General features: G+C 42.4%; 1 protein-coding gene across 1 annotated transcript in view; it reads left to right on the top strand.

Annotated features, from left to right (window-relative positions):
• Nucleotides 1-1,078: 1,078 nt before the first annotated feature.
• LOC124775353 (transmembrane protein 132E) overlaps nucleotides 1,079-24,877 on the top strand; it is a 267,220-nt gene continuing 243,421 nt past the window's right edge. Inside the window, exons 1-3 of the mRNA XM_047250188.1 lie at nucleotides 1,079-1,133; nucleotides 1,519-1,823; nucleotides 15,158-15,565. Of these exons, the coding sequence (XP_047106144.1) occupies nucleotides 1,079-1,133; nucleotides 1,519-1,823; nucleotides 15,158-15,565 (768 nt within the window). The remainder of the gene's footprint in view (nucleotides 1,134-1,518; nucleotides 1,824-15,157; nucleotides 15,566-24,877) is intronic.

Genomic DNA, 24,877 nt, shown 5'->3' with positions numbered 1-24,877 from the left:
ATGAGTTTGTGACGATTTGCGACTTGTGATTAACTACTGAAGGCCAAAAACTCACGTTACTTTTGGGTGATTTTCAGTTTTTCGCTTATATCTCGAAAACGATACACTCCACAGAAAATTTTCTAAACATCAGGATGAAGGAATATAAACTTTATCGCATAGTGACCTACTTAAGAGTTAAATTCGCTTCAGCCGTTTAGCGATAAACCATCTTTAAAAGGTAGCAATTTTTAACAGTTTGTCGAAAAGTGAATTATGCTCATGTTCCAACGCCTTTAACTCAGGAACTGCTACTTGAAATGAAAAGTGTTATGCATAAAAGTTGTAGAGCATCAATTTCTGCGTAAAAGGAGCTCGTCAATTCTAAAATTCACCTCCGGTTTTGGAGAGGTAAAAACAAAAATGTGAAAGTATTCGTAGCGCTAAAGGAGAAACACAGATGAAAAAGTGGATACGTCGCATTTTGTAAAAAAAAAAAGAAAAAAGTAATTTCTAACATTTTTTCTCAATAAAGGATATTAGTGATGAACTTAAATTGTTGTTTCATCAGTTCATATCTACATGGATGACCAGTATTATATTTATGAATTTTTTTGAATCAACTATATTGGGTACAACTAAAAAATACCTAAACATATAACACGTCAGCCTCAGCCGCAAATAGAAACCAATCTTTACCTAGGTTTCAGCCAAAATAATTTCACCTTCATCAGAAGCTATTGACACTAAACTATTGCATGCCATGTCAAGTATAAAACTATAGCGCCGTAGTACCGAGTCATAAATCTACATTACTTAGCTGAAGAGAAACAGCAGGCCCCACTGAGCGGACGAGGTCGGTAGGTCGCGAGAGCTGTGCCGGAACTAATCGCAGCGAGCAGCTATGTACCGATGGCAGTCATGCGCATGCGAGCGTCGAATTGGATTAACATAACCATTAAAACTGTTAATGGCGTAATATGTAATCGAACTTACTTCTGCGGAGACCGAGAACCCTATAAACCTTAGAAGTAAGTTCGGTTACACATACGCCATTAACAGTTTTAATGGTTATATTAATCCAATTCCTAACGTAAAGATGGCAACTGTTATGCATCTATATTTCCACGCGCGCATGCGCATGACCATCAGCAGTGCTCGGTGCACAGCCAAACTTCGGCATGCAATAGTTTAGTGTCAATAGCTTCTGAAGAAGGAGAAATTATTTTGGCTGAAACCTAGGTAAAGATCGGTTTCTATTTGCAACTGAGGCTGACGTGTTATATGTTTAATTATCACAGTTGCTGACGGGGCTGCACGATGTTAAAAATTCTTAAAAAATACCTCTTCTGTAATGGTCTTTATTTGAGTTTTGTTAAATCGGTCCTCAATTACAGCGCGCATAGGGACGTTGAAACTATCATTCTTTCCGCGCTGCATACGTGGATGGAAAGGGAAATGTGATTAGGGTTTCTTGTTGTATGCCCGAGACGCCATGTCAGTTTGTAAACGTTTTTTTGAATCACCCTGTCGATGTAGACCTCGTAGGACGTGGCGAGAGTGACAGCGGGCTGTGGCTGTGTGTTGCAGGCGTGGCGGGCACGGTGGAGGTGCACCTGGAGAGCAAGGAGGGCGGCTTCTTCCTGAAGCACGTGTCGCGCCAGCACTACGCAGACCTGGGGCAGCACGCGCCGCCACCCAGCCCGCCGCCGCCGCCCCCGGACGACGCGGCCGCCGGCGCGGGGGCGGGCGCCGTGCTCAGCGTCGACCGCTTCAGCGTCGTGCAGAGCTCGCGGCCCGTCTCCGTGCGCGCCACCTACGGGCCCTTCTCCACCAAGCAGACGGTGAGCATTCCCCGTGTCACTAGTTTTGCGTCTGCACTCTATCGGTATAAGCTATTGGGGAACGCGGGTGCTAGATGAGCTCTGGTCGGTTTACTTTCACCTTTGATCACATTACTCTTCTCACACTGCTTGCTTGCTTCAATTAACCACAAGCACAAGAATATTACTTACTGCAAAGAGAAAATACATAAATAAAAACAAAGAAATAATCAGAAAAGCACCACAGTGATAAAGTTTGAGGGCCGGTATTGTAAGTTGCTCAAACAGATGCGAACTTTGAAATCAAAAATTTGTTACGTAAAACAGCTACTAAATCACATAAAAATGGAAACTCACGAAATTAAATCATTACAATACTGTATTTTGCGACTGATTCAAGTTGCGGAAGGAACCAGCTACAGGCCCTTACTGAACGCCATCACCGGCCGCATGACATCAGCTTCGCACAACAGCTTACAACAATATGTACAGGAATTTCTAAAATACAAACAAAATAAAAATGTTACTACATTTAAAGTCTTCTGGGTTGTTAGGCCGCGCTATATTTCCTTCGAAAATAATCGATGTTTCGACCCCTCTGCTGGAATCTTCTTCAGGATATTTCGGTGTCCACTACTGCTAGAACACTGTCAGAGACCAGTGTCGCGTTATCTTATAAACGGGAGTTTTCCCGCGTTGTGCCGGAGAAGTATTCTCACTTCTCCAGCACAAACGCGGGAATCTTCCCTTTATAAGAGAACGCGACACTTGGTCTCTGACAGTGTTCTACTAATAGTGCACACCGAAACATCGTGAAGAAGATCCCAGCAGAGGGGTCGAAACGTCGATTATTTTCGAAGGAAATATAGCGCGGCCTAACAACTAAGAAGATTTTAACTTTAGTGACAACGGCCAGGAAAGCCTGCAGACTTACATGAAATAAATAGTTACCACAAACCACTGAGTTAATATAAAATGCCCTCTAAAAGGAAACTCACCTGAGCTCGGTATTGCAAAAAAACTTCTAAACAACAAATGGATGAACAATTAACACCACTTAAATGTGATGAAACACAGGTTGTCCAGACTTGCAGAGATTAACACGAACTTAAAAAAAATATCTGCAAAACAAGTGAAACATTGAAAGCAGGGGTGCTCAACCCGTCGACCGCGATCGACCAGTCGATCACCACGGCCGAATGGGCCGGCCTATTCAAAACCTTTGTCGGAATGTCTGTGTAAATGAAGCGCTTTTGTAAAATACCAAGTTTTTGGCAGTGAGTGTTCCACATGGGATCTGTAGATCGTTGATATAACAACACTGTCTCCGCATCTTTCATATACATTTCACAGTCTCCAACGGTCACGCCAAGCAAGTCTTGTCTATCCCATAGGGAAGTAAATGGTTCAAATGGCTCTGAGCACTATGCGACTTAACTTCTGAGGTCATCAGTCGCCTAGAACTTAGAACTAATTAAACCTAACTAACCTAAGGATATCACACACATCCATGCCCGAGGCAAGATTCGAACCTGCGACCGTAGCGGTCGCTCGGTTCCAGACTGTAGCGCCTAGAACCGCTCGGCCACCCCGGACGGCCTATCTTACAGTACGGGATATTAAAAATGGTTTGAACGACGAACCGGAGCTGGCGCCCAGGCATACTGTGTGAATCGATTGATTCCTTTTGCAAAAGATGTTAATTGGGCTGAAATTAATGCTCAGCTAATGGCACCATTTGTACGCGCACCGTTCGGATTTTACATGAAAAAAACACATTTTTCTGGGAGATTTTCCAAGCGTGTCGCTCCTGTTCTTTAAAATTGTACGAATAAGTTCAAACTTTGCACGAAGGTAGAGAAATGGATAAAGTCAAAATAAAACGATTTATACAACAATCTTTATCCGTTGTCGAGATACGATGGTTTAAAGTCGAGCTAAATGTTGCACATAAAATACATTCTTACATGAATTGAATGCGGAGTAACGGTTTAAAGTGATTCAGATAAATAAAAAAATGCATTCCTAAGATACAATTGAAAACTCGCTTTAAAAAATTCATTCTCATTTTACCCGCAATAAACACGTTTTCTGAGTGTTTCTTGACGCGTACCACTTCTGTGTTTCAGACACCTGCGAACTGGTTCGAATTCTATAAGAACGCAGGCAAATACATGTAATTGGTGGTTGTCCTGTCGTTTTGTGAAAGATTCACAAATTGCTATGATATAAACAATATGTTTCGAAAGACAATATAAATGCCTATAGCGGACTAGTCGTCTAACGAGTGAACAGAAGAGCACATCGGTTACCAAGCTATGACGGAAGTCGAAATTATGGTAGAGTGAAAGTTCGAAACCAGACTGAAAAATGATCTTCTCATTATAGCACAAAAAAGACGAATAAGTACAGGGAAGAGTTAAGGATGTAAAATAGGGGAACTAGTTTTTCGACTTTTCTGGCAGCTTTAACATCTAATTCAACATGGATACTCAGCAAATCACATTTAAGTGCCTGGCACAGGGTTCATCAAACCACCTTCACAATTCTCTATTATTCCAATCTCGTATAGCGAGAACGAACTCCTATATCTTTCCGTACGAGCTCTAGTTTCCCTTATTTTATGATGGTGATCGTTTCTCCCTATGTAGGTCGCCGTCAACAAAATATTTTCGCATTCGGCGAAGAAAGTTGGTGGTTTGAATTTCGTGAGAAGATTTCTGCGCAACGAAAAACGCCTTTGTTTTAATGATGTCCACCCGAAGTCCTGTATCATTTCAGTGACACTCTCTCCGGTATTTCGCGATAGAAGAAAATGCTCCAGCTTACTGAATCGAAGAAACAGGAAAGTTCCTTACCTCGACAGACTGCTATGGATTGTTTACCAGCTATGGCACTCAACTGTCCTCGCGAGTCTTATAAGGATGGATCTGCAACATTTTGGCATAACTGGCAGTTTTTTGAAAGGTTTCATGATGCCTTCACCTGCCGTTCTTTTTATTTCAAGTACGATTGTACAATTTCAGCCTTAGGGGCCATTTACATCCAAAACGAAAGCATAACATGGAGTCATAGGAGCAACGACATACATGGCATAAAAATAGTTATAATGCGCCTAGTATTTCTACAGATATGACTTGTTCCTACATCAAAATCACAAATGTCACTAAAATATCCGATGTATAATGCCTTGTTTTAGATACTTGAGAATGGCCTAAGGCAGAAATTGTACTATCGTACTTGAAATAAAAAGAACGGCAGGTGAAGGCATCATGAAATCTTTCAAAATATTCATCTCAGCTGCAGACCCTATCGCACTGAAAATTATATAATTGGTAGTATTGCATAGAACTTCAGTTACGTAAGTGCAGTATAGTTGTGACGTATTTTCTCAGCCACCAACTAGCTTTCGAAGAAAATACATTGCTTTCTGGTCAGCATCTAGTTACAAGATTGCCGTAGCATTACAATTACGCGCTTCTTATGAGTGACAAAACTTTTTCATTATTCACGTATGGATAAGAACATTAGTCTTCATTTCTTCTGTCGACATCACATCGCAGAAATTTTCTTTTAAGCCTTGGCATACTTTCATACATTTTAACAAATGTAGTCATGAGACACATTTCTTACAGGTCATATTCATGTTTTCATGATTTAGATCAAATCCCAAAGAAGGCAGGTGTTGAAAGGTGTGAAAATTACCGAACTAGGAGTTCAATAAGTCACAGCTGCAAAATACTGACACGTCTTCTTTACAGACGAATGGAACAACGGGTAGAAGGTGACCTCGGGGAAGATTAGATTCTATAGAAATGTTGGAACACGTGAGGCAATACTGAGCCTACGACTTATCTTAGAAGATAGATTAAGGAAAGGCAAACCTACGTTCCTAGCATTTGTAGACTTAGAGAAAGCTTTTGACGATGTTGACTGGAATACTCTCTTTCAGATTCTGAATGTGGCAGGGGTCAAATACAGGAAGCGAAAGCTAGTTTCAATTTGTACAGAAACCAGATGGCAGTTATAAGATTCGAGGGGCATGAAAGGGAAGCAGTCGTTGGGAAGGGACAAGGTTGTAGCCCATCCCCGATGTTATTCAATCTGTATATAGAGCAAACAGTAAAGGAAACAAAAGAAAAATTTGGAGTAGGAATTAAAATCCATGGAGAAGAAATAAAAACATTGAGGTCTGCCGATGACATTGTCATTCTACCAGAGACAGCAAAGGATTTAGAAGAGCAGTTGAACGGAATGGACAGAGTCTTCAAAGGACGATATAAGATGAACGTCAACAAGAGCAAAAGGAGGATAATGGAATGTAGTCTAAATAAATCAGGTGATGCTGAGGGAATTAGATTACGAGATGAGACACTTAAAGTAGTAAATGAGTTTTGCTGTTTAGAGAGCAAAATAACTGATGATGGTCGAAGTAGAAGGGATATAAAATGTAGACTGGCCATGGCAAGAAAAGAGTTTCTGAAGAAGAGAAATTTGTTGACATCAAGTATAGGCTTAAGTGTCAGAAAGTCAATTCTGAAAGTACTTTATGGAGTGTAGCCATGTATCGATGTGAAACATGGACGATAAATAGTTTATTAAAGAAGAAAATAGAAGCTTTCGAAATGTGGTGCTACAGAAGAATGCTGAAGATGAGATGGGTAGATCACGTAATTAATGAGGAGGTATTGAGTAGAATTGGGGAGAAGAAGAATTCGTGGCACAACTTGACTAGAAGAAGGGATCGATTGGTAGGACATGTTCTGAGGCATCAAGAGATCACGAAGTTAGTATTGGAGGGCAGGGTGGAGGGTAAAAATCATAGAGGTAGACAAAGAGATGAATACACTAAGCAGGTGCAGTAGGATGTAGTGGTTACTTGGAGATGAAGAAGCTTGCGCGGGGTAGAGTAGCATGGATAGCTGCATCAAACCAGTCTCTGGACTGAAGACAACAACAACAACATTGATTTAGATTTATGTTACATTACAAATTAATAATAAACTCGCAAGACTTTCTAATATTGTTTCCAACTTTGTTTTGCGTCCGATTACCGAAAAGTGCGTGTTTGCATTTCATGCGTCTCTCTAAATAACGTGGCAGCCCTGCCGCGCATCAATTATGAACATCCTGTTTACAATAACTCACATATTCCTCTTGTTCGTTTTACATCGTTTCTCGTTTTTTATGTAACGTGTTCGTGTAATTACACAAAAGCTCATTCCGCGGCAGTGCCGTTGAATTTAAAATCCAATTACAACGGTTGTAATAGCAAAAATTAATAGATAGTAATTTCCATTTGATGTTAGCATGGAACAGCGTCGTAAACATCCTAACAAAAGAACCCAAGCAAGTTGCATTTACTGAAAAAAGTGAATGTGTGCCAATTGCGAACAGAACTATTAAGCATTTGTTAAAAGATAGTGTTGTTTGAGTATTTCCTAAGTGCTTTACCACAACAAAGTGGTGGCAAGTGTATCGTCATACATGATGCACTTTTTATAGTGATAGTAAATCAAAAGCAGTTATCCTACTTATTGTATTGATCTCCATTCCTTCGTCTTCCTTGGGTTCTGCAAACTAATGGGCTTGTAAGTGCTTAAATGAGTAAAAAATGTGACAGCAATTTAAAAGCAAGGCAGGACTCGGAAATATAGCGTATATCAATGCAGATCGCGATTCCTGTATTAGGACAGAGAATAAGGACGTCATGAACATTATACACAATGAATCAGATGACAGTTGGGTGTTAGAAAAGTACACATCAAAAAACTATATGGAGAGATCAGTCACACACTACTGCCTTGTAGCATATCAGTTGCTTGTGGTTTTCATTCGAAAGACTGGTTTGATGCAGCTCTCCATGCCAGTCTATCATGTGCAAGCATTTCCATCTCTGCATAACTATCGCAACTTGCATCTATTTGAACTTGCTTACTGTGTTCATCTCCATGCTTTACTAGCACAATCTTTCGAAATTTTCTATTCTCTTCTTGTCTAAACTGCCTATAGTCCATGTTCCACTTCCGTACAAGCCTACACCACAACAAATACTTTTAGAAGAGGCTTCCCGATGTTTCAATTTGTTTAATGTTAACAAATTCCTTTTCTCCAGAACTTATTTTCTTGATATTGCCAGGCTTCAATTTACATTCTATCTATTTCGACCAGCATCATTATCTTACTGCCCAAATAGGAAGACTCGTCTACAACCCGTAGTTTCTCATTTCCTAATCCAGTTCTCTCAGTACTGCCAGATTTACTTCGATTACACTCCATTACCCAAGTTTTAGTTTTGCTAATGCCAATTTTTATAACTGCAGTCTCGTTTCTATACAAATGACAGATAACGTTTAGCTCCCTTAATTTTACCCCTGATACGTTCAGAATTTCAAAGAGTGTAGACCAGTCAACATTGCCAATAGCTTTCAAATGCTCTAAATGTAAGTTATTTCTTGAAATTTTTTCTAGGATGGGTCGTACTTCATGTGTACCAAAACTGATCTTCCCTGAGGTCGGCTTGTACCAGTTTTCCTATTTTTCTGTAAATAGTGCACGTCAGTTTTTGCAATCATAATGTGTCTTTTGTTGGACTAGAATTATAACTTTTTTCTCGAAGTCTGGGGTGTTTAGGGTCTCTCACAGATCTTGCACACCAGTTGGAGTAATTTTGTCATGGCGGGCTTTCCCAAGTTTCTCTGAATAATACTGAGGGGATGTCTTGTGTTCTCTTACGTCTTTTAGTGTCAAATTTTTCTCGAACTATCATCATCATTTATATGCATATTCCACAAGCTACGCTACGTTGTGTGGTGGACGATACTTTGTATACCAACGTCACTCCTTCCACCCCCATCCCCATCCTGCTCCAGTCGCGAATGGTTCGCGGGAAGAACGAATGCTGGTAAGCCGCCGTGTGGGCTCGAATCTCTCTAATCTTCCTGGTCTCTTCGCTAGATATGCCTCTAGTGCGATATTCATTTTGTCGATATCTGTTAACAGGGGTCCTAAAACACGAAATACTCCAGGAGCGACTGAGCAGCGCTGCTTCATGAAGGAATCAGTCGTGATTTAACGATGTGTTTCCAACCGTTCATCTAACACAATGTCTTTGTGTAAGAGGTTAAAAAGAGTGGGAAATAATGGTCGAACAGCGTCTCGTAGTCACATATTTCTATACTCAGTTCTAAACGACGCTGGCGAAGGTGTGAAGAGCGACAGCAGGCACTGGATGACTGGAAACGACTGACCTGGAGTGATGAATCACTCTGTACCCTGTGGCATACCGATGAATGGGTCTGGGTTCAGCGAAAGGCTGGAGAACGTTACCTGCTACGAAGTGCAGCGCCAGCAGTGAACTACGGAGGGGGAAGTGTTGCAGTACGGGAGTGTTTCTCGTGATCATGGTGTGCTCCCATTATTCAACTTAAGGAAACGGCTGTGTGGAAGGATATAAACACATTTTACAGCACCGTGTACTGCGTGTAGTAGAGGAACATTTCAAAGACGATAACTGTCCTCTCTGTCATAAACCAGCATCTGTGGGCCAATACTTTGTGGACAATATCATTTCCGAAATGGACTGTCCTGCCAAGAATCTGACCTGAATTCAATGGGACGCCTTTGGTATGAGCTCAAACGTGGACTTCGCTCCAGGCTCCCGCATTCGACATCATTACCTTCTCTGGCTTCCGCTCTTGAAGAAAAATGGCCTGGCATTCGTCCTCAGACATTCAAACCCCTCGTTGAAAATACCTTCAGCAGGGCTGAAGCCGTGATAAAGGCGAAACGTGGACACACCCTCTATTATTAATGTCTAACAATAGGTGTCTGGTTACTTTTTAGCAGATAGTAACACTCTCCGGCCCTGAGAGAACGAACGAAGCGTTGTTTCTATAAAAGAGTCCTACTCACGTTCATGAGCGAAAATTAATTTTTCCTTATAGAGTCTATTTCAGTCAGTGTTTACAAAACTGTTTGGTAGCTGTACTGGCCTAGACTGTGTGCTTATGATAAATTTTTAAGTAGTACTGATAATAACTAGTCGGTTGTTGTTATTTAACAATTTTGTGAGGTTTGATTGAAATAGATTTTATAGAGGAACGTAATGTGCTTACTTATGCTGACAAGCAATAACACGGTTCAAGTGTAAACAAAATATTTATTGCGTTGGAGACATCTTCTTACGATCTCCTGCCCCTCCTTCTCCTTCTTCTTTTTCATTTCAAGAATTAAGTCCTTCACCTGTTCCTATCCCAGTCTAGCGTCTCTTCCAGTGACCTCTGGGGTCTCGTTTCCTTTGTGGTTTGTACTTCAGTGCATGCTTTGTGAATCCTGCTATAGATATGTTATAACTACTTTACTCTTTTGTTTTATTCATTCGTTAACTGCATAAATTTCCAACTCGTATCGTTTTTGTACCGTGTCTGACATCTCAGATTGCAACCTTTCGTCCGTCACTTAATTTCATTTCTATGGCCTGTGCAAGTCTTTCGTCATGTTTTTGATACCTCCACGACTCTCTGCCTTATGTGCAACCATTACTTTATAAAATGTTATTTTTGTTCCTATCCGGACATTTTTGATTAGTCGTCTGAACTGCACCACACATCACCAGATATGTATTTGATTCACTCTGTCCGTGAGTTTAAAGCTTGTAGGTGACCTAATAGGTTAAAATGGGCAACTTTAATTAAAACACGACCATTGAGCACTATGCTGTAACGTGCAAGTTTTTTTTTGTTTTTTTGCTTTTTTTTACATGTAAAAACATAATCTTATCTTTCCTCTGAGATACAGTATAATTGTAGTTATTGAATATATCGGCTAGGCAATTTATTGCCCTTTGTAAATCGTACTCACTCTCTAGTAAATTATTCATTCTTATGGTCTCTATTACAGTGTGTTAAGGGTTACAACCACTGTTCCATCTGCGCTGTCATCAGAAATTTGAAAATGCCGGCCGAAGTAGCAGTGCGGTTCTAGGCGCTGCAGTCTGGAACCGCGAGACCGCTACGGTCGCAGGTTGGAATCCTGCCTCGGGCATGGATGTGTGTGATGTCCTTAGGTTAGTTAGGTTTAACTAATTCTAAGTTCTAGGGGACTAATGACCTCAGAAGTTGAGTCCCATAGTGCCCAGAGCCAGCCAGGAATTTGAATAAATATTATTGTTTACTAAGGGTCTTATTCGGCTGTAGCAGCACTGTCAAATGACATCTAAAATATAATAAATATCCATCGAATATATTCAGATTTAGAATAATACCGGCATTGCAATGTTAAAACCATAAGAATTTTCGATACATTATACAAAATAAATTGTAGACCATGTAATTAATACTTATTATCGTTTATATGTACATCAAAAGTGTCACAGAACGTCTAGAGTATCATTTTTCCTAGGCTTGCAACAAATGTTTGAGCATAAAAGCAACACCAGAACAGTGTAAATTTCGAAAGACGAAGACATTACGGAAAATTACTTAAGTGTACACTGGTGAGTGTCAAGACTGAATGTCAACATATGCGGATCAGTTAACAATATGTCTGAGAGGCAGTTAAATGAAAACCGAACACTTCCCACAACGGGACCATGAAATGATTTCCGTTCAAAAGTAATCACCACACGCGTTAAGACATTTATGCCACTGGGAGACGAGACGATCAATTCTGGTTTCGTAAAACGCGGTCGGCTGCTGATGGATTCACAACTGCACCCACTTTTGCACTTCCTCTTCCGACTGAAGGCGACGTTCCTGCCTCTCTTCCTTCAGGTCGCTGACATTTCGAGCACGAGGGCAAATGGAAAAGCCAGCAGTGGAAACATTCCGCATCTCCCCTGCCACAGAAATTCAAAGCATGTTACACAGGTACCGGTAAGGTCATGATGACCTCCTTCTTCAACTGCAGGGGAACTCCGCTCGTCGAGATACCCGAGCGTTGAACCACAATCAATGCGTAGCCTTACGAACACACTTCGCAGAAGCTGCGCCACGAAGTCAAAACGCCCGGGAGTGCTGTCGGACGAAATCATCCTATTACACTATATCACCCGCCCAGGCACCGCCTATCGGACGAAGGTTACACTACGCTTCAGCGATGTGGTTGTTAAACACTGGCAGGGCTCTGTCATTTCGCCTCTGCTTTTCAGATTATATATAAATGACATCCCAACAGTCCCCCTTGTTACGGCGAGTTTTTATGCGGACGATACGGCTTTTCTGACAACTGGACGACACTTGGACCAGCTAATCGCTAGGATGCAACGGCAACTTGCTGTAATGGAACGCTGGGCGCTGCAAAATAAGATAACGATCAACCCGACGAAGACGGCAGCCGTTCTGTTCACACGGAGGAAACCAGTTCTCAACGACAGACTCCAAATAGCTGACCAATTTATCCCATGGTCACCGGGAGTGAAGTATCTCGGTGTCTACCTTGACAAAAAATTACTCTTTACGCAGCATATTGACGACAAGAAGACGGCAGCCCAGAAGATGGCCAGGTCATTGATTCCGTTCCTGAAGAGTAAGGATGTCAACCCTAAGACTAAACTCCAACTGTATAAGGCAACAGTGGAACCCACAATGTTGTATGGCTCCACCTTGTGGGGAACTACGTGCGTCTCCAACTACAACAAACTCCAAGCGCTGCAAAACGTTTGCTATCGATGGATCACAGGAGCTCCATGGTGGACAAGAAACGTCGACATCCGCACCGCACTCCACGAGACAACTACACTCCTGGAAATTGAAATAAGAACACCGTGAATTCATTGTCCCAGGAAGGGGAAACTTTATTGACACATTCCTGGGGTCAGATACATCACATGATCACACTGACAGAACCACAGGCACATAGACACAGGCAACAGAGCATGCACAATGTCGGCACTAGTACAGTGTATATCCACCTTTCGCAGCAATGCAGGCTGCTATTCTCCCATGGAGACGATCGTAGAGATGCTGGATGTAGTCCTGTGGAACGGCTTGCCATGCCATTTCCACCTGGCGCCTCAGTTGGACCAGCGTTCGTGCTGGACGTGCAGACCGCGTGAGACGACGCTTCATCCAGTCCCAACTATGCTCAATGGGGGACAGATCCGGAGATCTTGCTGGCCAGGGTAGTTGACTTACACCTTCTAGAGCACGTTGGGTGGCACGGGATACATGCGGACGTGCATTGTCCTGTTGGAACAGCAAGTTCCCTTGCCGGTCTAGGAATGGTAGAACGATGGGTTCGATGACGGTTTGGATGTACCGTGCACCATACAGTGTCCCCTCGACGATCACCAGTGGTGTACGGCCAATGTAGGAGATCGCTCCCCACACCATGATGCCAGGTGTTGGCCCTGTGTGCCTCGGTCGTATGCAGTCCTGATTGTACGCTCACCTGCACGGCGCCAAACACGCATACGACCATCATTGGCACCAAGGCAGAAGCGACTCTCATCGCTGAAGACGACACGTCTCCATTCGTCCCTCCATTCACTCCTGTCGCGACACGACTGGAGGCGGGCTGCACGATGTTGGGGCGTGAGCGGAAGACGGCCTAACGGTGTGCGGGACCATAGCCCAGCTTCATGGAGACGGTTGCGAATGGTCCTCGCCGATACCCCAGGAGCAACAGTGTCCCTAATTTGCTGGGAAGTGGCGGTGCGGTCCCCTACGGCACTGCGTAGGATCTACGGTCTTGGCGTGCATCCGTGCGTCGCTGCGGTCCGGTCCCAGGTCGACGGGCACGTGCACCTTCCGCCGACCACTGGCGACAACATCGATGTACTGTGGAGACCTCACGCCCCACGTGTTGAGCAATTCGGCGGTACGTCCACCCGGCCTCCCGCATGCCCACTATACGCCCTCGCTCCAAGTCCGTCAACTGCACATACGGTTCACTTCCACGCTGTCGCGGCATGCTACCAGTGTTAAAGACTGCGATGGAGCTCCGTATGCCACGGCAAACTGGCTGACACTGACGGCGGCGGTGCACAAATGCTGCGCAGCTAGCGCCATTCGACGGCCAACACCGCGGTTCCTGGTGTGTCCGCTGTGCCGTGCGTGTGATCATTGCTTGTACAGCCCTCTCGCAGTGTCCGGAGCAAGTATGGTGGGTCTGACACACCGGTGTCAATGTGTTCTTTTTTTCATTTCCAGGAGTGTACATGCATTACGGTTTATATTTAAATTTCATGGATTTTATAATACATTGCAGAAGTATCGAAGATGTCTACCGGTAGTTATAACTAAAGCACAGCTACTCAGAGAGCTACAGTCTGGAACCGCGCGACCGCTACGGTCGCAGGTTCGAATCCTGCCTCGAGCATGGATGTGTAGTAGCTCTAAGTTCTAGGGGACTGATGACCTCAGAAGTTAAGTCCCATTGTTCTCAGAGCCATTTGAGCCTACTCAGAGAAGTCCACTGTGGGCTGTAATTATCGTATGGCAGCTCCACTTTGCAAATATTCAAATGCGTTAATGCGAAACCGATTTAAGCTGGAAAAAATAGTTCAAATTTTGGGCACCAGATGCAAATCTGGCGCTGTATCTCGTCGACATCTCCGGTGTCCATATTGAACAGACTATGAGAGTGGCGGTTAATAATAACATCGATATTACATTTTTCTCACTTGTCTCACCTTTTCTGCCGACGTCCCATTCCTAATCCATTACAGATGGAAACCTTTCTATACGCCGTTTTTGCATTCATAGCGTCACATTTGCTCTGCTGGCTAAGACTGAAACTAATTTTTTTCCAGAGTAAATCAGTCACGCATTAACGCATTAGAATATCTACCAAGTTTCTATACCCTACGATAATCGCACCCACGTGCAACGTCTGTGAGTAGCTGCTTTTTAATCATAACCAACCAGTATATCCTAGGGTCGACATTTTATAGCAAGTTATTAATCTACTATCTTTCTAGGAGGATTTCCACTCTTCAATGGTGTGGCGCTGTTTTGAAACTTAATAGCGGATGAAAGCTGTGTTCTGGACCAGAAATCAAATCTGCACTTCTTGACTTTCTCGGGAAGAGGCTCTACTGAATAAGCTATTCTAGCGGGATGGTTCAAATGGCTCTGAGCACTATGGGACATAACAGCGGAGGTCATCAGTCCCATAGAACTTAGAGCTACTTAAACCTAACTAACCTAAGGACATCACACACATCCTACTAGCGGGATGACCGGCCCTAATAGATTTACTAGCGAAAGCTCAGAGTTCGTGTGCCGGTCCGGCACACGGTTTTGAATCTGCACGTGGGCAAAAAAAAAAAAAAAAAAAAAAAAAAGAAATAAAGTAACAAGCCAGCTTTGAGTTGGTGAAGTCAAGACGTATTGTGTGGTGTTGTGCGTCAGGTGCCGGCGCGCTACGTGGTTCCGGACCCGCTGGACCTGCCGCAGCCGCCGCTGCCGACGCTGCAGCACAACGGCAGCCTGCTGGACGCGGCGGCGGCGGCGGCGGCGGGGGCGGCGGCGGCGGCCGTAGCGGCGGCGGCCGCGGGGGCGGCGCCGCGCCGCCTGGACGTGAGCGCGCACATCGTGCGGCCGCAGCTGCCGCGCGACCAGCCGCAGCTGCGCGTGCTGTTCCACGCGGGCACCGGCACCGCCGCCGCCGCCGACGTGGGGCCCGGCGTCGCGGCGCTGGGCGGCCGCCGCCACCCGCGCCAGAGGGTCTGCATCGTGCTGCACGCCGCCCTGGGGGACCGCCCGCCGCTCACTGCCGCCTGCTCGCCCGACGGCGAGGACGGCGTCTGCCTCGCGCAGGTGCGTCGCAGCATCTCACTCACTCACTCACTCTACGCATAGAAGCGTTATATGTAGAGTTGCTACCGCAGACTACAAAAAATAACGTAGATGACCGTAGTTTTCCTAGTAGCTTTGGTCAGTTAAGGTGATATCCGCGCTACCTGTACGTTAGCTCTGTTGCATAACTGTCGAGCGTTACGTCATAATCATCGCATTCTTCACAAGTGCGATCAATGTCTTACCAGATCCCCCTAGAAACCGGACGTGGTGAGCTGTCTAGGAACTGACTGGCGAGGTATAAATCGCTTGGTAACCAACAGCACATTTTTGTTCCATATGGTTACTTAAAAATAAGCAATATTGTTAGGAAAATTGAAATTGCCAATGTTTATTTCAGGTGTTATCCGAGAATTGTTGATCTGTAACTTGAAGCAGAGGAACGTTGTAGTAAAAATAAAGAAAACAATACATATTTATCGTATAGCTGTAGAAAATGCAATTTCCTCAAAAAAAGGCAAAACAAAAAAAAGTGATAAAAAGAGAAAACACAAAACAAAAATATGTGTATGTCAAATATCGCTTCAATACTTCATCGAACTTTCATAAAACATGTGTTTTTGTTATTCATAAACAATTTTCGCATTTATCAACAATAACAAGAAACTCTTGCCTTTGGGATGATGAAGAACGTTCTATTCAATATAATGTACCAACTATAATTACATATATATTTTATATTTGCCCATGTAAACTATACTTGTATCAAAAATAATTGCCTTAGTTACATAAAAGTACAGAAGTTGCGCTATCAACAAATTTTTATCACTTACAAAATGCTGTAACGATAAACATACATAATGGACTAACACTGAATGATGTCCAGTTCTAATTACGTGCACCAGAAACAACCAAGAAAAAAAGCGCAAATTTCTCTCTTACACACTCATTTGTGTTTTTGTGTTTGTTTCTCTCTAAATGTTACCAATACTACCGGCAATCCTACTGTTTTCTACGTCACTGGTATACTGTGCCAAAACTACCGAACTGTTGTTTTGGTGGAGCACAGCTCTAATTATACGGCAGTGTCATGTGGGGTTATTCATAAGTACTCCACGGTTTAAGACGATTGCGCAGAAATAACAAAAAAAAAAAAAAGGGAGAATGGACAAGCATTAGTACGAGTGGTATCTCTCCGACATTTTAACTCACACGTAAATATGGGCATGTGCATGCAATTAAAATAAAGTTCCCTCTCCTTCTTCGTTAAGTGACCAATGAAATGAACTATCTTTTTAAAATTACGACGTAATGGCATGCGCAGTGAATAGTAATAAGAAAATAAAAGAGACACTGCATAGCTAGACCCAGAAGAAAGCCGACCAACCGTGGCCGAAACCTTGGTTATATGCAGTATGACGCTGTATCATACCCAGAAAACTTTTATGTCGAGTGACTCTGGCCGTGGAATCCTACACTATTATGCAATTCATTGAAGTCACTACTGCTGCTCCCACACCCCCAGGGAAGGGGCAATGTCAGCATCCCGCTTTGGAAACCTGTTTCATTGGCTTGTCTATCAGCAGGCGCGAACTAATACAAGCGCCAGTGCGGAGGGTATGATTTCTCTACATGTTTTGGCGTGCCTGCTCTCTGTAACTATGTCACTGGGCGTATTACGGGCCGAAATTCGAAGAACTGGGCTAGCCATTGATATGTGTCTTTTTCTGTATTTCTTTTTTGTTTTTGCGTAACCGTCTTCTGAAGCGTCGCAGGTAGAATAACCATGTATCTTCAAACTTACTGCCATCCAGGTTTAATAGTGTACATGCCGTCGTGTCATGTGGAAAGCTACTGACAGAGTGTGTACAAAAAGGAATACTATTCAATCCCTTAACATGGAGGAAAGAAATTAGTTATTGCATTATGTTCTGTTTTAAATGAATAACACATAATATATTTATCTAAGATATTTTTAACTTAAATTTATTAGAAAACTATCCTTTAAAATCAGTTTAGAAATTTATTTCATTTAGACTTAAAGTTACATGTAATTTTCAGAAAACTGAAAGAAAAATGGGGGAGGGGGGAGGGGGAGGATGGGAATCTGAAATAGAAACAATATTCAATGAAGGGTTTACTCAGAGATAAAAATCGCAAATGTTCTGATCTGCACAACAGCCAGAATGTTCTTCGTGGTCCAACATTTTGCACTGCGTAGATTGTACATAGTTCTCCTAACATTGCAGGTAAATATTGCCCCACACATTATGCATTCTGTACCGCCACTTGCTGGACTCCATCTTCATCGGTGGGGTCTTGCACTACCTCAATGTCTGAATAACTGAAGTCAGTAGTTTTTTTTATTTTTTTTACTGCTTTGGGATTTTATTTGCTCTACAGTTGCCTCTACAGACGTTGATAGGCCTTTAGATCCCAATGCTTTAAGTAACCTCCCAGTCCTCATTCATAATCCCCTGCTAATTACAGGTTGGCTCAGAGTCCGTGAGACAAACATCTAAGGGTGATAAATCAAGACGTAGGGAACACCGTTGACACTTCCCAGCGGCGCCACGTGTCTGGTTATGCCCGTAAGAGGCGGCAAGGCATAGGCACTTCGCTTCTAAAATATCTCTCTCCGTTTAGTGACAATCATTATTATGATTTTCTTTCTAAAAATTACTCTGTAAATTTACTAGGGTAGGTAGTATGCCATCGCTGGGAACCGCGTGCGAAAATTTGTGTGAAACAAAAATTGTTTCCCTTGGAGTGATCTGTCACCCCTAGAAGTTTGTCGACAAGACTGTGAAACTTTTCAATGTCCATAAACTTCACTACTGTGAAACCCTCTGTATAACATAACTTCGCCAATTCGGTGAATGAATATTTGGTAGCCAATAAAAAATACAGATATATCACATAAAATCTTCGTAAATTCTGTACAAAACTGGCTTATAGTACTATATTAATGTCAAATATACTTCAGAACGTCATATAAAGAACTCATACCTGTAAAAATTTTTGCTGTGCGTATCAACTACCATAGTGGCATAGCTAACACTAACAACGATCAGCCATGTTATGACGTCAACGCAGCCTGTGAGGAGTTAATATTACTCACCAACACACTGCATCTCTAACACGAAATATTCACTGTGTTTCAATGTCCCCCTACCTATTCCAAAAGAATCTGCTCTCCTCTACTGTTACTAGATAGTTCATTTAGCTGTTTCCTTGCTGATAATTAATTCACATGATCGATTATGCAGTTGCACCTTCAGACATGTCTTCTGGGTGTCCAAATCAAATCAAACACTGAAGTACGTAAAGAATCCAAAACGTAACTACGTCGCAAATCAGTAGTGCTACTATACATTGCAGTTCTCGTATGCACCCAACGTGAAGGCAAAACATTCAGTAACCGAAGTTTCACGAACATGGTACCATCTCTGACAACAGTGGCGTAACAGGTAGTGCTCGTTCAGGGTCACAGAAATATACTTTGTAACTTCTTATCTCGTCTGCCATCTTCCACACCATACTCGCGAACTATTACAAATAACGAGTTCTCACTCACCACCTAATTTCAGCGTCATTGTTCTTTCTGCTACGTATTACAGTGATACATATTTTCAGTCCCGTTATCGGACTTTGGGTTTGCTAGAGATGATACGAGTTTTGCAAACCAGGAAGTTAAGTGCTCCATAGCTGAAGCCGTCCTCTAATGTGCTATTAGTAAACGCTATTTCCCCAATTTTATAGTTTTGGTGAGGAAGTACTGCCCTTCAAAACTGATGTTGGTTGCTGGCGGAAGTTTTATGTTAATTACGTTACTTTAACGCTATGGAAAATCTTAAATATGAGAGAGAAACATGAAGAAGAGGTACATAATTATTTGTAATAGAAATTACGTTTTTCACACATATATACGTACCCAACTGCTCCGTGTACGTGTAAAATGATGCCACAGCGAGAGCATCGGTAACAGCAAATCTGCACAGGATTTGGTATCCGAAATTTCCTATGATGTTGAAACGTCCTTTGTTTCGTAGTCGGAGAGGTCGTGGCCGGAACCCACACGTTCTGTGGCTCGCGAGACAAACTATGTGATGCTTTGCTCCGAATATTAGAGATTTAATGATCTGTAGCTCTCTTAGTGCAGTCACAAAGATTCCGAGGTTCGACCACTGGACTCGAAAACGTACACCACAAACATTCTGTACATCTCCTCCTAACAACTACTAGCACTCACGATAATTTCAGCAAAGGAAGGTAGCTTAACAGAACAAAGTCAGTTCGTCACAAGTCACACAGAGACATCGGACTTCAAGTTACAATGAAAAAGATTGGTGTTCAACGCAGATAAGCCCCGGGTATAGGAGCATTATTTATAATTGTTGTGGGCTTTCCGTGTTTTAAAAATAAATTTTTTGATCACTGATTATCAAGTAATGTTAAGCCCTTAGACATCACTTCCGCCCCAGGGAGTCCATGACTTTCCTCCTACAGAGAGAGTGGCTGCCATCTCCTAAACAGTATTCATACAACGAATATTTTCAGTCAGTTAGTCTCAGGAGCATAATGTAAGCATTTTGGCTGATCGTTTCTCGCCATCCGCTAGCAGCACTCCTCTTGATGGTGTTTGTTGCTTCCAACTCTTTTCGCAAGTATTGCTGTGAAATCTCTGTCGTCATGGAAGAGTCACAGCATTTAAGGAGGTTTCAGTCACAAGCCGCTTTAGGTGGATGAGAGAAAGACCAAACAATCGGCTCCTAGTTGGACAAAGCCCATATACAACGAATGCCAGATGTCAGCTACTGCGTCCGTAGCAGGCAAGGGAATGAAACTTAGAAGTTATGATATACATTTTTTTCAGTTGAGTCCTAACGCTCTAATAATTGCCCAAGTTCAAGATAGCAAAACAGATACATTCTATGTGAAGCAGATTTCGTCAGACACAGAAAGAATAAATATTTAAATAAAAACAAATTTTTAGTACTTCAAGTTTTTAAACCAGACTAAAAAGTATAAAATAATTTCTCCTAGCACCACACAGATTCCTAAGCCCACACAGATGGTTCTGAAAATTTTTTATTCTCTATTTTTAATAGCTATGAAAATGTTTGTGAGGTTTATAATGGGAAAGACTGGGCGCATACAACAGATAATAATTAGGGGGTGAACTATTCACGCCTTAATTATGTGTTGCATTAAATCCTTTTATAGCTATTAAAAATTCATAATCATAAATTATCAGAACTATCTGTGTTGGGTGAATCTGTGAATGGGGTAGTTGAAATTATTATATACCTTTTAGTTTGATTTAAAAAGTGATAAATTAAAAACTTACTTTTATTTAAATAATTATTTTCTGCTTTGTAGTCTTGTATGTGTGAAATTTTTCAATATATTTAAAACATCTTAATGATATTACAACAGAGAAATTTGGTAAGTTTCAAGTTTATTTCAGTTTCTTTTCATCTGAATCAACCAACATATTGATTCCTCCTACCTGTGAAGGCGAAAGAGAAATTTGAGCTCACATTTAGGATTGCCCAACAATCTTTTTAGCAAGAGCAGGCATTCACCTTTGGCGCTGTCGATGTTGTCATTTACTACTGTACTTTAAACGTAAGTTTAAGTACTATAGTCGAACCAGTTTAATCTTTAGAGCTGTCGGACAACTTTAAATGCAACCTTTAATCCTTTCAGTAAATTTTCAACTGTATATTCTGATGGTGCTCTTGTTCATTTGACGAGCGAAACCGGTAAATGAAAATACTAGGTGCGACATGTGGCTATTTCCAAGGACTAAGAACTTACCAACAACCGTTTTTACCACGAACCATTGGCGACTGGAACCCGAAAGAGGGAAGTGGCAGTGGTAGCAAAGTACTCTTCGCTACACACCAGACAGGAATGAGAATTAATAATGCGTTATCGTCCAACTATGATATACGTTGTAAGTTTCAAATCTTTAGCTCATGAAGAGACAACAGTGGTAAATAAACTACCCTCCTCCATACACCACACAAAGAAGCAGGTTAATGTGGCACTGTCGTCCAATTCTGAGCTATGTTGAAAGTTTCAAGTCTCTAGCTCATCTGCAAGTTAGTTTAAAATCAGTTACATAATGTGTGCTTAACAGACAGACAGACAAGAGAAAGAGAGCTAACTAATAAAATTTTGGTAAAATGAGTGACGTATATACCAAATTTAGTTGAAATTCCTTCAGCCGGCCCTGGTTACGCTTTTATAACACCTCTTTTTTACCCCTTCCCTCAGCTGTAATGGTGCTGAGGACGGTCTTAATGTCACTTCAATTTTTTCAACGTTGTAAATGATATGTGTGCCCAGTTATGTTTTCAGGCATTCAAGAGGTGCACATACACTCGTAAATACAGTGAGTTTCCGCAGAACCCACTAGGTTAGCCGAGAGCGCTAATGCGCTATTTCCTGGACTCGGGTAGGCGCGCCGTTCCCGGATCGATTCTGCCTGGCGGATTGACGACGAGGGCTGGTGTGCCGGCCAGCCGGAATGTGGTTTTTAGGCGGTTTTCACATCCTCCTAGGTGAATACTGGGCTGGTCCCCATGTCCTGCCTCAGTTACACGACTCGCAGAAATTTGAAACTCGTTCGCACCAATTCATGTTTATACTAAACACAGGCGGCTGGGGTACATTGATTCCGTCTTGAGGGTGGGGAAGGGGCGGAGGGGTACGGGTTGGTTACAGGAAGAGCATCTGGCCACCCCTTCAGTTAACCATGCCAAATTCGACCGTAATCATGCCGACCCTGCGAAACCTGCGTGACAAAGGCACAAGAAATAGAGAGTGAGTTGTCGCAGGTTCTTTCTGTAGCAGGTAATTTACACACTTTGCGCCAGCAGGGACGATAACGCAATATGCTAAGCACATCCATCGGGCAGGAACTCCAGTTGGACAGGCGGTGCTCTGCATTATACTTCATTGTCACCCGTTTACTCCTCCCAAGTCTCTAACTAATCGGGAAGGTAGTTTAAACTCAATTGCAATGTTTGTATCGAAAAACAGACATGAAGCAAGCTAATAAATACGTCTTAAAAAGACGTAGGGAATGTTGAGCTAAGCATAAACATGGTCGAGAATGTTACTGAAACGATAATAAAAATTCTTGAGGATGGACCTTTGTAACTAAATACTACGTAATGAGTGGAAGGAATTTTGGTAACCAATTTTCCCAGTGAACACAGCGTGCGCCTGTAATTTCCGATCGCGCTCGGCCTGACGTGCGCTATGAAGAGAACAAAATCTGTTAACTCCCAATACCTCATTGTAATGGATATCACGCAACGCAAGCGTCAGACACATGTGGCCATTTGACCTTTCATACACACCAAAACAATATATGTGTGCATATGGATGTGCACGTCATGCATCTGCTATTAAACGCGAAAATTAAATATGGAAAGCCTCATATTTCTCATTCGTTGTTCATACGCGCATTATTGTTCTTATACCATTTTCACTCATTAATTTCCTACCATTTAAATTTTGCTAATGTTAGGTTAGGGTGAACTTGAACTCCACTGACGAAATTTCGGAGGTTTTTCAAGGATATTTTCTGAGATCATTTTATTCTTCATTTGAAATATACTGAAAAAAAAAGAAACAGACGTATCACGAAGGAATTATGCGAGTGGAACGGAAATCAATAGGTGTGCTGTACATGTACAGAGAAACTCATTATTAAAATTTCAGAAAAATTGGGTGACTCATTTATGAGCTTCACATACCGAGCAAGTCAATAACACGTTGGTCCACCTCTGGCCATTTTGCTAGCAGTTATTCGGCTTGTCATTGGTGGATAAAGTTGTTGGACTTCTTTGGCCTCGAATCGCACTGACTGGAGTAGAATTGTGTCCAGTGATGAATTCCGCTTCGAACTGAGCTTTAATGACCAGCGAGACGTGGCTGGAGAAACTCCGGACAGTGTGATATACCAACGTATTTGTTGCCCAACATACGGCCTGACATCGAGGAGTAACGTTCTGGGGCGCCAATCCATTTGACAATAGGACCTCTTTGGTTGTGATCCGGGGCAGCCGTACAGCACAGTGGCACGTCGACGATACTGTACACACCGTACTGTTGCCGTGCATGGCAAGTCATCCTGGGCGTACATTTCAGCAAGATAATGCCCGACCGCTCACAGCTAGAGTTTCTACTGATTGTCTTCCTGCTTGCCAAACCCTACCTTGGCAGGCAAGACCTTTGGACCTCTTTCCAATTAAGAACGTTTGGAGCATTATGAGCATGGCCCTCAAACCAGTTCGGGATTTTGACGATAAAACGCAGCACTTGGACAGAGTTTGGCAAGATATCCCTCAGGAGGACATCTAACAATTCTGTCAATCAGTGGCAGACCGAATAACTGCTTGCATAAGGGCCAAAGGTGGACCAACTTCTTACTGTCTAACTCAATGTGTGAAGCTCTTCCTCTGTAGTAAACCATCCAAGTTTTCTGTTGTTGTAATCATTTGTTGTCTGTACATGCACGCCTCTGTCACATTCGGATAATTCCTTTGTGGTACGTTGTCTTTTCATTTTTTAAATAACAAACGGAAAAAGAAGACAAGAACATGGAAACATCGCAAACACAACACATAACTATACCTAATACGGTGTAGGAAAACTATTGGTAAACAGCTTCGAAACGTCTCAGAATCAGTGTGTGATTTGTGCTTTTACCAGTGGGGAGGATGTCTTAGGGGATTAGTATAATTACATATGTTACTAGCTTGGACCGTGGCGTTACCCATGGTTAAACAGTTATTTATAAATAGATGTTAATGCCGAAACTCACTATTCAAGCGTATGCACTACCAGAAAAGCCATCCCTTCTTATATCTTTAAAAGTATATTATAGGTAAAGCTTATTTACAAAATCATCTACAGACAGGTACATATAAGGCACATATGTGAAAAGCTGTACTTATTCTGATGACAGAAAACTGAAACGCGTTATTTTTCTACGTAACCTCCCTGGACTTCAATGCAGTTTTCCCGGCGTTTTACGAGATCTTTCTTTTTAATTTCATCAGAAAATACGTTTTTCGGTTGCATCTGTAACCAATTTTGCACCGCAGCAATGACGTCTTCATCACTTTCAAATCTTCTTCCCTGTAGTGCTTCCGTTAAGGGTCCTAACATGTGAAAATCACTTGGAGCCAGGTCTGCACTGTATGGTGGATGATCCAGCACCTCGAATCTCAACTCCTTTATTGCGTCGGCTGTCCGTTTGGCAGAATGTGGGCGAGCGTTATCTTGCTGCAGGATGACACCTCTTCACAG

The sequence above is a fragment of the Schistocerca piceifrons genome, chromosome 1, assembly GCF_021461385.2.
Source record: "Schistocerca piceifrons isolate TAMUIC-IGC-003096 chromosome 1, iqSchPice1.1, whole genome shotgun sequence".
Lineage (NCBI taxonomy): Eukaryota > Metazoa > Arthropoda > Insecta > Orthoptera > Acrididae > Schistocerca > Schistocerca piceifrons.
This window is presented reverse-complemented; position numbering and strand designations above follow the sequence as displayed.